This window comes from Tupaia chinensis, unplaced genomic scaffold (genome assembly GCF_000334495.1).
Source record: "Tupaia chinensis unplaced genomic scaffold, TupChi_1.0 Scaffold000528_1, whole genome shotgun sequence".
NCBI lineage: Eukaryota > Metazoa > Chordata > Mammalia > Scandentia > Tupaiidae > Tupaia > Tupaia belangeri.
In genome coordinates this window covers 2,484,832-2,502,737 of record NW_006160041.1, presented here as the reverse complement: position 1 = coordinate 2,502,737, position 17,906 = coordinate 2,484,832, and the positions used below count along the sequence as shown (strand labels likewise).

The 17,906-nt window shown below is 38.0% G+C and overlaps 1 protein-coding gene across 1 annotated transcript in view; it reads left to right on the top strand.

Annotated features, from left to right (window-relative positions):
* SNW1 (SNW domain containing 1) overlaps positions 1-17,906 on the top strand; it is a 59,348-nt gene that overhangs the window by 34,684 nt on the left and 6,758 nt on the right. The window contains exons 4-10 of the mRNA XM_006157112.3: positions 8,441-8,536; positions 8,631-8,737; positions 10,012-10,116; positions 10,950-11,019; positions 12,669-12,734; positions 14,680-14,796; positions 15,706-15,847. Coding sequence (XP_006157174.1) covers positions 8,441-8,536; positions 8,631-8,737; positions 10,012-10,116; positions 10,950-11,019; positions 12,669-12,734; positions 14,680-14,796; positions 15,706-15,847 — 703 coding nt within the window. The remainder of the gene's footprint in view (positions 1-8,440; positions 8,537-8,630; positions 8,738-10,011; positions 10,117-10,949; positions 11,020-12,668; positions 12,735-14,679; positions 14,797-15,705; positions 15,848-17,906) is intronic.

Here is a 17,906-nt window from a genome sequence, read left to right as displayed (position 1 = left end):
ATATATATAATATATATATGTATTTGTATGTATGTATATGTGTGTGTGTGTGTATGAATAAATAAAAGTCTGTGATGTGGTCATACCTTAATTTTCTTAGTCATTAATGATACTCAATTTTTTTAGTTTAGCAAACAGTACTTTTTTCAAGATCCATAAACATCTTTTTTGTACATGAGTATTTGTGTAAAATAAATTCTTAGATGTGAGTTTATTGGATCAAAGGATATTGAAATTTCATATCTGATACATATTGCTAGTATACATTCGCTCAACAATCATTATTCTAGTTCTTCAATTTCCCTAAGACATTTCATCTGTTTAATCATCATGTTCTCTCTCCCTTCTCTGCTATTTAATTCAGGCCCTTACCATTTCTTGTTTGATTTACCACAAACAGCAGGATCTGAACCCACCTCCTTGCCATTTGTCTTGCCTGACTAAAAAATAAAGTCATCCATGTCCCTTTATCTCTTCTCCCCACCCCATATAAATATAGACAAGTGTACACACTTAAAATTGTGGCTTCCTTGGCTTTTAGGATAAGGACCAACGCTCTTATGGCGTGCCTTACTCCTTGCTTACCTTTTTAGCCTCACTTCAACTATCATGATCAATATTCTGAAATCCAAAAAATAGTCCAGTTTTAGACAATCTGTTTATTTCCACTATCAAAAATCACCATTCTAAGTGAAGAAAATTTATAGTTTTCTGTAAATGTCTGCCATGGGGAACAACTTACAGTTCCCTTAATATGGCCATTAAGAACTTCCCATAGGTATCATCCTCTGCCTAGAAAACCCTTACCACTATTATTTGTGTAACTGAATACGTTTGCTTTAAATACTCTGCTGTCTCTTTACTCTTCCAGAATGCCCCTCACCCCCACCAATCTTTAGCTGGATCAGGCATTCCTTCGCTTTACTCCAGATATTTATCATAGCATTCATCACTTTATGTTGTCATTATCTGTTCATTTATGAGCCATGTCATTTGACTATTATGTCTCTGAGAGCAGAGATTGTATCTTTTATGTTTTCTTCAAGAATTCTTTATTTAATTTTATTTATCATTATTGTTGTTATTATTATTTTAATTTTCTGTATTATGTGTACTTACCAGAGATAGACCTGGGGGGTGGGGGGAGGAAGAAGAAAGCAAGCCACCAGGTCCAGGACTCAACAGCAGTCAGCCATGTGGGAGTCCAGTGCCTTAACCACCACACCATCTGCTGGCCCTGTGTTTTCTTCTTTAGCACCTAATTTAGTTCCTGAAAGCTTGATACACAGGCATTCACCATTGTTGGGTAAATGATAGCAGTTTTCATTGTATGACAAAAACCATTTCCCCTAAAGCCACTGAGGAGGCTCAGTCCATTTTTACAAAAGGAAAATTAGGTTCCTGTATATGCAGGACATGTACTAGAAATACACCCTGAGCCATGAGGCTTTCACTTGACTCTCTCTGCCTTGTTTTGATTCATGTCTCCTTCCCTTGAGAATCACTCTTCTTTATTGGTATGTACAACCTCTCCACTCCCATTTGTTAGGGAAAAGCAACATTTAAGGATAATCATTCGGCCTTGACAGATTGTGTTATTTTGAATGAAATACAGTGCTAGCCCATTTTGCATTATATTTTGAAGCTAAGAAATTTTATCTGACTTATAAGGAATGTCTGCAAGATTTTTTCTTTTTGTAACCATCTATACTAGTGACTATATTGTATTGAAAATAGACTACAACTATTAAAACTGAACTGTTTATTTTGGACTTCAACATTTTGGCCAAATAAGATCTCTGAATAATTACTGCTTTTGTCTGTAATGCAGTTACTAGAACCAGACCAAAAATTAGTACAGTCTTGTGTCACTTAAAATAAGAATACATCCTGAGAAATGCAGAGTAGGTGAGTTTATCGTACAAACATCAGTGTGCTCCGTACACTTTGATGGTGTAGCCTGCTACACACTTAGGCTATATAGCATAACCACCATCATATGTGCACTCTGTCATTGACTGAATGGAGTCTGTATCACAATTCACCTACGTACCACTCTCAGATTCACAAAAAAATTTTAAGTTTTCTTCTTTTTTTTTTTTTTCCTTTTTTGGGGGGGGAAAGGTTTTCGCTATAGGGCACTTGCACTCGCCAGACAGACAGAGAGAGACATAGAGACAGAAAGCGAGAAATCACTCCCCAAGGGGGATGGTCACACCACAATCCCTTCTCCTCCATTCTCCTCTTGGGATCTTGGACATGCACGCACACGCGCCCGGCGTGAGTTTTAAGCCACCGGGTCCAGGACGTGAACCATGGTCGACTACGTGGGAGTCCAGCGACATAGCCATTACGCTAACTGCTGGTTCCCAAAAATTTTTAAGATTTCTTATTTGGCGTCCCCAACAGGGTCTCTTTTTTACGTAGGTTTTTTTTGTTTGTTTTTTGGGTTTTTTTGCCATTGGGCACTTGCACTCAACATTGAGCGATAGAGAGAGGAAAAGTAAGAAATCTTACCCCCATGGGGAGAGTGCCATGCTGCAATCTCTTCTCCATTTCCCTCTAAAGGTTTTGGGCATGCATGTACACGCACCTGGTTTGGTTTTCAAGCCACTGAGTCCAGGACTTGACCCACAGTTGGCCATGAGAGAGTCCAACACCTTAATCACCTGCTGACCCCCAATATGATCTTCACACTCCAAATCCGTTCCCCCAGCCTCAGTGGTATACAGGGAGACCTTAGCACAGTGGTGTGCATAAACCTCAGGACACAAACTTAGGACCTTCTTATGTGGCTTCAGTGACCTGGAGTGTTATGTTACCACTGCACCATCATATGCTGATTCAAAAGCTTTTTTTGCTAAAAGGTGTATTCATACATGAAATTTTGGAATGCACTCAACGTTAACTAAGTACCTATTGTTTGGCATTTGGAGAGGACACTCCTTGCTTGTTTGGGACTTGTGAGCATTATAGATTTTTAGCATAATTGTTACTACCTATTAAATGCCAGTGCCTCCACCTCACCAATGTTTCTTAACCAGAAATACCTTCACATTCACAAAGGCCCAGGAGAGAAGTGGGAGGTGTCAGTAATGCCGTTTAGAAACCTCTGTTTCCTGTTTTAGAAGAAATGGCAGTTGACTACTTAATATCCAAAACTCATATTTTAAAATTTATTATCATTCAGGAGAATAATACAGTACGAAGATTTGAATTCTTTCAGAGGGATCTCATATTCTGAAACTAGGAAATTATCTCAGAAATATTAATTGCAAAAGGGCAAGAATGGAAAATGCTAGCCATAGGTATAAGAAGTGACAAAAAAATAAGTCAGGGGGGCCGGCAGGTGGCATGGTGGTTAAGGGCACTGGACTCCCACATGGCCACTATGGTTTAAGTCCCGGACCTGGCAATTTGCTTTCTCACTTTCTGTCTTTCTCTGGTCACATTAAATAAATAAATAAATAAATAAATAAAACAAAGTTAGATAAAATAAATTTTTTTTGTGGGGGAGAGGTTTTTTGCTATAGGGCGCGCACACTCGCCAGACAGACAGAGACAGAGAGATAGAAATCGAGAAATCACCCCCCGGGGGGATGGCCATGCCTCAATTCCTTCTCCTCCATTCTCCTCTTGGGATCTTGGGCATGCACACACACGCGCCCAGCGTGAGTTTAAGCCACCAGGTCCTGGACACGAACCGCGATTGACTACTTGGGAGTCCAGCGACATAACCATTACGCTAACTGCTGGTCCTAAAATAATTATTTTTTAAAAATATAAGTCAGGATTCAGGGCAGCAAGTGGTGATGTGGTTAAAGCTCTGGACTCTCACAGAGCCGACTGTGCAGTTTGAGTCCCAGACCTGGCAGCTTGAAAATCATCCCCGGTGTGTATGCATGGGTGCCCAAAATCCCAAGAGGGAGCAGAAGAGAAGGGATTGTAGCATAGCCATCCCCCTGAGGGGTGATTTCTCACTTTCCTGTGCCCTATGGCAAAAAAAATTAATTAAGTCAAGATTGATCTTTATACATGTACAGTATATTGGTAATTCAAAATTGGGTAGAAAAATGTTTCTTGGAGTAAATTTTGATAGACCTAAATACTTTTCCTCCCAATTATGTCTTGAGTGATAAACCTTGAAATAGCCACTTTGATGTACATACTTTTGCTCCTGAAATAGTTATATAGAAAATGTTACATAATGATAATTACCTAGAAGAATTCCTTTGGGACAGCAGGTGGTTAAGGTGCTGGACTCCCATATGGCTGACTGTGGTTCAAGACCCATGGTAGATTGAAAATCAGGGACTAGCAGTTAGCGTAATGGCCATGTTGCTGGACTCCCATGTATTCAACCGTGGTTCGAGTCCTGGACCCGGTGGCTTAAACTCACACCGGGCACGTGTGCGTGCATGCCCAAGATCCCGAGAGGAGACTGGAGAAGGGATTATGGCGTGGCCATCCCCCCTGGGGGGTGATTTCTCGCTTTCTATCTCTCTGTCTGTCTCTTTCTGGTGAGTGCGAAAACCTCTCCAAATAAAAAGTAAATGGAGGAGAAGGGATTGTGGTGTGACCATCCCCCCTTGGGGTGTGATTTCTCACTTTCTGTCTCTCTGTCTCTCTCTGTCTTTCTGGTGAGCACACACGCTCTATAGCAAAAAGCTCTCCCAAAAAAAGAAAAAAAGAAAAAGAAAATCTCATGTCATGTGTATACATGCCCCAAATCCCAAGAGGATACTGAAGGAGAAGGGATTGTGGCATGGCCATCTCCCCAAGGGGTGATTTCTCACTTTTCCCTGTTTGTCTGTTTTTCTCTCTCTCTCTCTCTCTCTCTTTCTCTCTCTCTCTGGCAAGCATACATGCTATATAGCTAAAACCTGGAAGGAAAAAAAAAAAAAGAATACCTTCAACATATCCCACACACACACACCACAAAAGAACCTGCAAAACTTTTAACCAACCCCATGAAGAATTGTATGTAACTACCTTGTTTGTATGATTTTACAATCTAGCTAAGCCTTAAAGATCGTGTTTTCTTTCCACCTTATGTGATGAATATGTTGGCTGGCTTATCCTTTAAATCAATCTAATCTGCCAGTTTTCAGTAATAGCCAAATATCTGTTTCACTTTGTCTTATTCACAAAGCTCATTTGTGCTCCTGATACCTTCAAGAGCATTTTGTATTTTAACCCTTCCTAGCCCCTTTGCCTCCTGAGATATATTGAGTTTCTTTAGCACATTTGGTTTGCAGGCTATAAAAATTGGGAGTTTTATAGTTAAGTACCATAGAGAAATCTTGCTCTTTGGATGTCCTTCACTCAGCCTTGTGAGATGCTAGAATCTTATTGATGCTCATTTAAAGGGTTATTAACTTTGGAATACTCAAATAAGAAGCAGCAAATAGCTCTTGTATGCTAAATTAGTATTGAGACTTTATGTTGAACATGTATGACTACCAGGGAGTCATTAACTTAGAATTTTTTCTTAGAATGATTGTTGTGTAAAAGTGATTAACTCTTTACCATCTTGGTGTTATTTTCTGTAGCATTATGAATACAGTTTTCCATTGTGGTGGCATGGATTTTTCATTCTAAAAAGAAGTAAGATTTTTGAGATCAGTTAACTAGCTAAGTAATCCCATGTGCTGAGTCTCATCCTTCTCACTAGAGTGAGCTTTAAGGTCCTTTCCAAAATGAGTACTCTTAGAGGATGGTGACACTGATGGCTTACATGGCAGTTTTGTTTCGTACTAAATTCTCAGCACTTTTACCTGATCCCACTTCTCATTCCTGAGAAAAACAAACCAGATATTTCAGTTTATAATCATGAGATCTTTTTTCCCCTTGAAAAATCAACAGTTTATAAAGGCCTAAAATATAAGCACCTTTAGCTTGTAATAAAGCATTTCTAAATTTTTTAATTCATTTGTTTTTACAAAAAAAAAAACTGAACAAATACCTCCTGTAGAGCAGGCATTATTATAGCACTGGAGATACTATAATAAATAAGAGATTTTTCGTCAGTAATATGGGTATAATCATTGTACATACTTCATAAGGTTGATACAGAGGTTAAATTACTTTGTATATATAGAAAGGAAAAATAGAAGGAACATAGTTAAGTGCTCAATAAGTATTAGTTATTACCATAGTGAACAAGTAAAATAGATACATAATTTGATACTGTGAACAGTGCTATAAACTGTCAACAGAGTGCTATATAACACAATGTTTGGGTGGACAGGGGTTTCTCAATAGAAGGCACATAGTTAAGTGCTCAATAAGTTATTACCATAGTGAACAAGTAAAATAGATACATAATTTGATACTGTGAACAGTGCTATAAACAGTCAACAGAGTGCTATATAACACAATGTTTGGGTGGACAGGGGTTTCTCTGTTAGTGATGATAGAAAAAGCCTCGTGAGAGCAAGACCTTTGATCTGAGACACAAAGATTGAGCGTTCGCTTGAAGAGCTAGGAACAACACCTTGAAGGCCTATAGCTGAGGAGAAGCATGTTATATTCAACAGAAGAGCTTATGTGAAGCATGAGTAAGGAAGAGAGAGTTATAAGGGGTGATAGAAACTGTAGGAAGAGCCAAGACAGGTTGTGTAAACCAAGAAGTGTTTCTTGCTCTGTTGTTTGGAATGGGAAATTTGGAATAGTATGCATTTTATTTCAACCGTTTTAAGAAACGTAAAGTGGTAAAATTCAATAATTAATATAAGAGTTTGGTTTGCAGTAGTGTGTAGTTTTCTTCTGCAGAAAATATTTGAAGATCTCAATTACCTAGAAATTTGTTTTCTTGGGGCCAGCAGGTGGCGTGGTGGTTGAGGACGCTGGACTCAACATGTGCAACTGTGGTTTAAGTTCCAACCTGGCAGCTTGCTCTCTAACTTTCTCCCTCTCCCTCTCTCTCTCTCTCTCTCTCTCTCTCTCTCACTCTCACTCTCACTCTCACTCTCTCACTCTGTCCCTCTCTGGTCAGATAATTAATTAATTAATGTAAATAATTCTTTAAAAAAAAGAAATTCAATTTCTTTTTTATATTCATAAGTTGTCCTTTCTTCATATGTATGTTAGAATTTCTAATGCATTAAAGTCTACATGCTTAGTATTCATTAAATTTTCAAATCTCTTTTTTCTTTAAATGTACAAAGTAAGTTTTAATGAAAATATTTGAGAAGTATAGGTGGACGTGAAAGTAAGTAATACTCTTTTTGTTGGGAGCTTACTACATCACTATCAGCCTAATAGAAACTGTGTTGGTGGGTTAGCAGATGACGTGGTGATTAAAGCACTGGAGTCCCACAGTTCAAATCCCAGACCTGGTGGCTTGCTTTCTCACTTTCCCTCTCTTTGTCTGTCTGTCTGTCTGTCTGTCTCTCTCTCTCTCGTGATCACTAGAGCCTCGTAGGCAGTCTAAAAAAAAAATGATGATGATAAGTAAAATTAAATAAATAATTCTTAAAAAAAAAAAAAAAAGAAAGAAAAGAAAAAGAAACTGTGTTGGGCCTAGCAGAAATCATGTAACAGTACTAAATTTGGATGATAGGTGTAAAATAAGTTGTCTGTTTAGAATGTATTTTTTTTCCTTTTTGTTCTTTTCATGGAAGAAAGTGTTCTGGGTTTTATGACTGTGGCACATGTTCATTTTCTTAATCTATGAATAGAGCTGGTGCCTAGAAAAGAGAAACATAAGTAGGACGAGGTCGATGAAATTTTCCAGGCCCAGTGAATTTAGAAATTATTTGGTAACCTGACTCAAATTCTGATGAGTTTGTAATCCAACATAATGGTGCTGTAGGCAATTTTTATCATCATTAATTTCAAGTCCTAGTAAGCCTCAGAAAATAGAGATCATTGGTGTGTAAGATTTTGTTGGCACAGTTTTTTTGGATACTGACTTGATTTGAATATCTCAAATAATTTAAATGCATGGGGTCAAGGGAAAATAGTTAACTTATAGCCAAGCTACCAATTTGTACATGTGTTTTTAATTTTCTTGGTTTTAAAATCTCAAAGACAAAATCTGAATGTCCTGAATTTACGGGGTGCTAAGAAGGACATTGACATCTGAAGTGGCTTAATGAGGGTACTTCTTTTTTTTTTTTTTTTGGAGAGATTTTCACTGTAGGGCGCGTGCGCTCGCCTGACAGACAGAGAGAGACATAGAGACAGAAAGCGAGAAATCACCCCCCAGGGGGGATGGTCATGCCGCAATCCCTCCTCCTCCATTCTCCTCTCGGGATCTTGGGCACGCACGCACACGCGCCTGGCATGAGTTTTAAGCCACTGGGTCCGGGACGCAAACCACGGTCGACTACGTGGGAGTCCAGCAACATAGCCATTACGCTAACTGCTGGTTCCCAATGAGGGTACTTCTTTTCAGACTGCTTTTCTTAAGACTGCTTGTGTTTGAACATTTTAGGTCATTTATAGTAAATACACTGACCTGGTTCCAAAGGAGGTTATGAATGCAGATGATCCAGACCTGCAAAGACCCGATGAAGAAGCTATTAAAGAGGTAACTGGGAATTGATATATATATAATTATTTGAGATAACTTTTTACATCTTTATTAACTTCCAAACAACTCAATGTGATTCTTTTTATTTCAGATAACAGAAAAGACAAGGGTAGCCTTAGAGAAATCTGTATCACAGAAGGTTGCTGCCGCCATGCCAGTTCGAGCAGCTGATAAACTGGCTCCTGCTCAGTATATCCGGTATGGAACATAACTGAACGTCTTAGTTTTGTTTGGGACTTAATTCAGATTGGCAGTCATGATATGCTTTCACTATCCTGCTCATTCACAATTACATATTTACTGTTTTGAATAATTACTTGAGGCCTGTTGACTCTCTCAGACAGTTAGCAAAGTAATTTTTAAAGATGTCAACTTTAAGGGAACCAGCAGTTAGCGTAATGGCTATGTCACTGGACTCCCACATAGTCGACCGTGGTTCGCGTCCGGGACCCAGTGGCTTAAAACCCACGCCGGGTGCGTGTGCGTGCATGCCCAAGATCCCAAGAGGAGAATGGAGGAGAAGGGATAGCGGCGTGGCCATCCCCTCTGGGGGGTGATTTCTCGCTTTCTGTCTCTCCGTCTCTCTCTGTCTGGCGAGCGCACGCGCCCTATAGTAAAAAAAATCTTAAAAAAAAAAAGATGTCAACTTTAAGATAGTTGTTACACTTTTTAAAATGTATCTTTCATTTTTAGAAATTAATAATTATTTGTGATGTATGATCCTAACCATAATTTCTTATTTCTTTCCACTTATATGTAATAGGTATCCTTGTATTACTTCTAAATTGTGTGTGTTATGTAACATGTTATAAATTTCCATAAAACTTTGTGACATATATATATTAATTGTCCCTTTACTTAGATGATGAAATTTAGAATCATGTTTAAACTACTTATCCATGACTATGTGTCTGTTGAAACTGGGACCAAAACACAGATCTGTAATTCCAGAGTCTATGATCCTCCCCTTGTCACTCTTCTGCTTCTGATACTTCTAGGCTCTGAGGGATTTCACATATAGATACTAAAGTAAAATTGAGAGCTGGTAGGGCTGCTGCTATTATTCTTTCTCTACTTTACAACCTATGATGAACCAAAAACTGCTATCTGTAGGTTGCCTACTAATAAAACAATAGGTGCTTTTTCTCAGAAGCAGACTTCCAAAATAGATACTATTTTCTAGACCTCTTATCTGTGAAACTGACCACTGTGACTTCCATTTTGGAAAGTGGATAGATGGGTTATTTGCAAATTAGTACCACTCTAGTTTAAATTTTGCTTGTAACTCATAATTTCTAATAGTTTGATTGTCTTTGTTGGTGTCTGCTCTGCCCAAATATTTTGCAATTTTCTGTTAATACTTTGCGAAAAGAGCTGAAAATGTTGTATGTCTTAAGATAGTGTAACAGAAGAAAAATGCCTACAGAAAACTTGAACTAGTTACACCTTTAGTTTTCACCTGCTTTCTTCAGGTATACGCCATCCCAGCAAGGAGTGGCTTTCAACTCTGGAGCTAAACAGAGGGTTATTCGAATGGTAGAAATGCAGAAAGATCCAATGGAGCCACCAAGGTTCAAGTAAGTAGATAACTTCATGAGAATGAGTCATCATTCTTAAGAAAAGATACTAAGAGAGAAAAGTATTCCAGATGTCCATCAGCAGATCTCCAAACCGTGATACCCTCATACATGTAACACTATTGTGCAGTAAAAAGTAAACTGTTAGTATGCACAATAACATGGATGATCTCAAAGTAATTATGCTGGCAGAGGCTAGCAAAAACAAGTACTATAGTATGCTTCTATTATATAAGACTATAAAAATTGCAGACTACTCTATAGTGGCAGAAAGTAGATCCATGCCGGGACCAGCAGCTAGCGTAATGGCTATGTTGCTAAACTCCCGTGTAGTCAACCGCAGTTCAAGTCCTGGACCCGGTGGCTTAAACTCACACCAGGCGCGTGTACGTGTGTGCCCAAGATCCTGAGAGGAGAAGGGATTGTGGCGTGTCCATCCCCCCAGGGGGTAATTTCTCGCTTTCTGTCTCTGTCTCTCTTGTGAGTGCACACACCCTGTAGCAAAAACCTCTCCCCCTCAAAAAATAAATAAATAAATAAAATTTTAAAAAAGAAAGTAGATCCATGCGACATTGCTTTTTAAAAAGGGATGTATATTACTCTATGAAATGGTGATTATAGAGGTAGGGTAATTGATGATGATAAAGTTGGCCATGTTATATTAATTGTTGAAGCCAAGCAATGGATATATGATAGACAGGTGTTCCTTATACAGTCTCTGTTTTTATATGTTTGAAGCTTTGTATAACAAAATATGAAGGGAGATTTGAAATATAAGAACTGAAAGAGAAGAAGTGTGTCATGCTCTGATTGTATTTTGACTTATCCTTCAGGATTAATAAGAAAATTCCCCGGGGACCACCTTCTCCTCCCGCACCTGTCATGCATTCTCCCAGCAGAAAGGTATTCTTTGCTATGGTCTTAAAATCTTTTTTTCTACTTATTATTACTAATTTTTTAAGTAACTTTCCTACACCAATACAGTTAGGTGTCACCACATTTACAGTTTTTGTTTTGTTTTGTTTCAAAATGAAATAAGGACCCAGTCAAGACTATAAAGTGTAGTTTCCAGAGTAATTACGTGAACATAAGTAAAATGTTTGCTATTGGTTTTATTAGTAGAAACCTAAGCCCAGATTTTAATAGAATGAAGAGTCTATTGTTCCACGTGAAGGATGCCATCATAGTTATAGAGATTGAGTATATAGATTCATTAGGCTTTAATAATCTGAGTTGGTTTGTTGGATATGTTTTATTACTCAAAAGAATAAACTTGCATTTCAAAGAAGTCATATCACTTTAAAAAGGGAAAAATACCAGCCAGCATTAATAACTGTCAAAAATAACTTCATGAGCTGACCCTGTTGTGCAGTGGTTACGCAGTGTCCATTGGGAGCCAGATCCCATATGGCTGACTACAGTTCAACTCCTGACCCTCAAAGCTTGAAAAATACACAGGGCAGGACCAGCTCCACAGCCTAGTGGTTAAGGGAGTCAGATTCTATGTGATCGCTGTGGTCGGAATTCTGACCCTGATGGCTTGGAAAAAAACTCACTGGGTATTTGTGCGTGAATGCCTCAAATCCCAACAGGATGGAAAAGTGGAAGAGAAGGAATTATGGCATGAATATACTCCATTAGGGGGTGATTTCTCTCTGCCTTTCTGTTTCTGGCAAGTGAGTGTACCCTCCGGCAATTAAAAAAAGAAAGAAAAAGAAAAACATGCCAAGTGTCCATGCATACAAATCCAGAATCTTGATGGGGAAATGGAGGATAAAGGGTTACAATATGACCATGCCCCACTTGGGGGCAGTGAGTGGCACTTTCTCTCTCCCTACCCTTGTGAATACACATGCATTCTAGCAATAATAATTATAACGTCTAGGTTATTTTCCATTTTTTTACCTTACTTTAAAATTACTAACAGAGGGACTGGCAGGTGACTTGGTGATGAAGGGTGCTGACTCCCACATGGCTGACCGTGATTCAAGTCCTGGACCTGGCGGCTTGCTTTGTCACTTTCTCTCTCGCTCTGGCCCTCTCTGGTCAAATTAAAATAAGTAAATAAATTTGGGACCAGCAGTTAGCATAATGACTATGTCGCTGAACTCCCATGTAGTCGACCGTGGTTCAAGTCCCAGACCCAGTGGCTTAAAACTCATGCCAGGCACAAGTACATGCGTGCCCAGGATCCCAAGAGGAGAATGGAGGAGACAGGATTGCGGCATGGCCATCACCCCTGGAGGGTGATTTCTCGCTCTCTGTCTGTCTGTCTGGTGAGCACACACACCCTATAGCAAAAACCTCCCCACCCCCCCAAAAAAAGTAGATAAAGTTAAATAAAATTACATTTTTTAATTACAATAGAATTTATGATGTGGCAACATAATGTATAGTGCTATTAAAACAAGTGGAATTTGAGGCTTTGACTAAGTCTGTCTGTATGTCAGTTTATGAAGAGAAGATTGAAGAGAAAGATTGTACTTGGGTTTTTAGCTAGACTATAAATCTAACAATCTAACAATGTTTCTTTCACTGTTTTCTCAACTCAGATGACTGTAAAGGAACAACAAGAGTGGAAGATTCCTCCTTGCATTTCAAACTGGAAAAATGCAAAGGTAATTAAGTTGCCATAAAATCACTTTCTTAGCATTATAATCTACTGAAAACAACCTAGAAAAGAGGTTCATCCTGGGTAACTTTAGTTGAAATTTCAGCCCCTCATTTACCTGAATGTTTTTTAAAAGATATGCCTGGTTTATGTGAATTTTTTTTTTAATGTAATAGGAATGTTTGCATAGAAATTTGTCTAAATGATTATAGGACAAAAGAACAGAATAAATGGTGTTTTCAGTGCTTTAATTTTTCAGCTATTTATCTCTGTTTATAACATTATAAGTTTAAGCTGTTTAAATCCTATATTATCTCTTGTAAAATGGCAAAGCTTCTAGAAGTCATTAAGAATGTTTAAAATATGAGATAGATTTCCTAATCACTGTTACCTCCCTTCTCCAAATCATATTTAATGGTTCTGTTTTTGATGAGTGAAGAGGTCCACTTTAACCTATGGATTAAATATAAATTGTTTATTAAAAGAAGTTACAGACTTATTAAGATAGGTCGTTGACTGATCTGATGTGGGTTAATTAATAGTGTGTAATTGCAGTATCTTGAAGTGATTCTATAACACTTTATTAGGAGATTATGGACTAGAAATCATCATTTGGGAGAAGACTTAGATATCTGGGAAAATAAAGCTAAGCCTGAAAGTTACATGAATGTTCAAGCATATTCCTTGAGCTATGAAATGGAGTATAAAATTTCAGAGTTGAAAATCTCTGATATGAGCAGAATTTATCTTTTTTCCTATTTACTAAAATTTAGCCAACTTCTAGGGATCACACAAGTCATTAAGAAAGTACCTCAGATGGGACGAGCAGTTAGCGTAATGGCTATGTCGCTGGACGCCCATGTAGTCGACCGCGGTTCACGTCCTGGACCCGGAGGCTTAAAACTCACACCGGGCGCATGTGCGTGCGTGCATGCATGCGTGCCCAAGATCCCAAGAAGAGAACAGAGGAGAAGTGATCACGGCATGGCCATCTCCCCTGGGGGGGTGATTTCTCGCTTTCTGTCTGTCTGGCGAGCGCACGCGCCCCATAGCAAAAACCTCTCAAAAAAAAGAAAGTACAGCAGAATAAACTACCTTGTAGATACCAAGATTATCTTAATTTGTTTTACCTTTGTATTACTATTATGCTTACTTGAGGAGCAACTATTTAGCTACTTTATACTGATCCCCTTTCATTATAATCCACAATTATTACTATGAGAACTTACTTTTCTGTAGCTTGGACTCAATTCTCAAGGTTAAGCCCTACTTATCTACTTATTAACTATATAACCTTGAGGACATTCCCTAAATTCTCTTCCTAGGTATCTTTTGTGAAAGGGAAACAGTGTTACCAGCTTTTTCTCAGTTGTTTTATATTTTTTATTTTGGGAGGTTTTTTGCTGTAGGGCACACGTACTCACCAGAAAGACAGAGACAGAGAGACAGAAAGCAAGAAATCACCCCCGGAGGGGATGGCCACATCACAGTCCGTTCTCTTCCATTCTCTTCTCAGGATCTTGGGCATGCACACACACATGCCCAGCATGAGTTTAAGCCATAGGTTCTGGGACTCGAACCGAGGTTGACTACATGGGAGTCCAGTGACATAGCCATTATGCCAACTGCTGGTCCCTTTTCACAGTCTTTTTGATAATTTTTCCTAGGTCAGAGGTTTTTGTCTTCATAGCCATTACGCTAACTGCTGGTTCCCCCAGCTTTATAGATTTATTATGAAGGTTAAGTGAGACTGTGGATGTAAAAAGCTTAATATTACCTCCATACTATGTCTTCATTGTTAGCTGATGCAGTTTTGTCTGGTTGCAAAGGAAGATGTAAATCAAAAGAATTAAGTGTTTTAAAATAAGTATATTTCAATTTAATTTTAAATAATTACTGTTTAAAATAATTAAACATAATTCTGTAACTGGTATTTTTTGCTTTCATACTAGGGTTATACAATTCCATTAGACAAACGTCTAGCTGCTGATGGAAGAGGACTACAAACAGTACATATTAATGAAAATTTTGCCAAACTGGCTGAAGCCCTCTACATTGCCGATCGGAAGGTTGGTTTGTTAAAATTTGTTTAATGCTCTTGATAATGAATAAAATCCATTTTGGGCTACCTAGAGTACTGTTAATTTACCTACAGTACCAAGTACCTGAAGAGGTTCCAACCTGTGATTTGTGCCAAAGGTGGAAGGTCCTAGTTGCAGCTCTTTATTTGGTCCCAGCCTTTGTAGATTATACAAACACTCCACCAGTGGTTAGTAGATTATACAGACACACCAGCAGTGCTTATCTAGCTTCCTAACAGAACCCCAGAATAGTAGTTCATTAAGTTGATCCCATTTTGTGACAATTATAAGGTGCTGTTCTAGATCTTATAACTTTCCTCTTTACATGTAGATCTCCCCTAAAAGGGTGGTTTCAAGGAAGAGCAGGTAAACATTCTGAATTGAGTGCTGTGTAAAATGGCACTAATAGTATTGCCTGTCTATTAATATTATGGTATTCACATATAATCTTCAATTTTATATACATCATAACATGTTTAGAACAAAGAAAGGTATCTCTCATAGCATAGTGAACATCCTTACAAAAATTATCTGTAGCTGAGGTAGACTAAGGTTTTATCATGTAACCAGTCTCTGTTAAGTTATTGATAATGAAAATTGCTTTATTGGATCCTTCAATTGTGCTTTTTTATATTGTTTCTGAATATGCTTTAATAAGACACTTGACTTACTAGATTAATTGAGATCATTATGGCTTTAAGCATCAAAACATTCCTCAGAGCCAACCTTACAATGTCTTCCAGGCAAGATATGTTTTAGTGGACAAGAATGTTTATTTCAATCAGCAATAACAAATTGGAATTTGTATAATTACACTTAAAAGCCAGATTTAGTCAGGATAGCTGTAAATATTTATCATACGATAGTTTCTTATTTAGTATGTAACTTTACTAACAGGCTCGTGAAGCTGTGGAAATGCGTGCCCAAGTAGAGAGAAAGATGGCTCAAAAAGAAAAGGAGAAGCATGAAGAGAAACTAAGAGAAATGGCCCAAAAAGCCAGAGAGAGGAGAGCTGGAATCAAAACCCATGTGGAGAAAGGTAGGACATTTTCACTACTAAATTAGTTTTATTTGTGAATGGTATATGTCTGATTTTAGAAATTTTTTTTTTTACTGTGCAGAATAGTAGTGAGTACATATAAAGAAAATTGACATATTTCAGAAATGGAGAGTAACCTCTGCCTTACTAAGCTGAAGCAGCAGAAAATAAGTTTTAATTTAAAGTGAGCCTTCAGTATAGCACTATACTAGAAGTGAAAGTTGTGAGCAATATACTTTTAAAAGTCATGTTACTATTCAGATGATAGACCTTCAACAGATGAGTTGATGGCTAAGTCTATTTGATATTTTTCCCACATGCTCCTTTGTGCTTTGGCTAAAAATCTGTTAATTGTAATAATTTTTTTTAAGGCTATAGGCTTGTTTTTTCTCTCATTTGAGTTTTCTTTAAACTTAGAAATGAGATCTCCAACTGAAGAATTACACTCCACCACATGCTAAAATAATCCAGAGTTTTTCTGTTTCTCACCATATACAAAATTAATTAAATTCAATAGATTAAAGACTTAATGGAAAATGTAAGACATGAAATTACCAGAAGAAAACAAGGGAGAAGAAAACAAGGGAGATGCTTCATGATACTGGTCTAGGCAAAAATGTTTTAGATAACAATCTCAAAATCAGAGGCAACAAAAGTAAAAATAGATTATATCCATTTTAGATTATGTCCCACTTAAAAGATTCTGCACAGCAAAAGAAACAACAGAGTAAGGAGACAACCTACTGAATGGGAGAAAATATTTCCAACTTTTCATCCAATAGAGGATTAATATTCAGAATAAATTAAACAGCAAGAAACACAAATGACCTAATTTTTTTAAATGGCCAAATAACCTATTAGGTCATTAAGAAAATCATGATGTATTTGTCTATGCAAAAATTCATCATGGTGGGGCTAGCAGGTGGCATGTGGTGGTTGAGGCGCTGGACTCCCACATGGCCAACTGGGGTTCGAGTCCCAGACCTAGTGACTTGCTTTCTCACTTTCCCTTTCTCTTTCTGGTCAAATGAAAAAGAATAATAATAACAAATGGAACTAAATAAGTAAATAAATAAATACATCTTTTTTTTTATAATCTTTTTTTTTTAAGAATTATTTATTCAGTTTTTAATTTATTTTAATTTGACCAGAAAGAGACACAGAGAGAGAGAAGGGAAAAGAGAACGGGAATGTGGGAAAGCAAGCTAGGGACTTGAACCATGGTCAGCCATGTGGGAGTGTCCAACGCCTTAACCACCATGCCCCCTGCTGGTCCCCAAAACCCCTATTTCTTTATAAATCTCTCAATCACAGGTACTTCTGTTAGCAACACAATAATGGACTAAGACATGAATCATGGTTTTTCTGATGACCCAATAGACATTTCTTCTTTTTTTTAGAATTATTTATTTAATTCCATTTGTAGTTACATTTTTAATTTGACCAGACAGAGGCAGAGAAAGGGAATGTGAAAAAGCAAGCCATCCGATCTGGGACTCAAACTGTAGTTGGCCATGTGAGAATCCAGAACCTTTAACCACCATGCCACCTATCAGCCCCAACATTTCTTTAAAGAAATACAAATGGCCAACGAGTGTATGAAAAAAGAGTTCATCATCACTAATAACCAGAGAAATGCAAATCAAAGCCACATTGAGGTATCTTCTCACCTTGTAAAACAAATACTGAAGCTATGGAGAAAGGGGAACTCACACCATTGGTGAGATTGTAAATTAGTGTAGCTGTAACAGAAAACAGTATGGCGGTTCTTCAAAAAACTAAAAATAGAGAGGCCAGCGGGACCAGCAGTAGGTGTAATGCCTATGTCACTGGACTTCCACTTAGTTGACCGCAGTTCAAGTCCTGCATGCGGTGGCTTAAAGTCACGCCAGGCTTGTGTGCGTGTCTGCCCAAGATCCCGAAAGAAGAATGGAGGAGAAGGGATTGTGGCATGGCCATCCCCCATGGGGGGTGGGGTGATTTCTAGCTTTCTATCTCTGTCTCTCTCCGTCTTTCTGGCGAGTGCAGGCGCCCTATAGCAAAAACCTCTCCAAAAAAA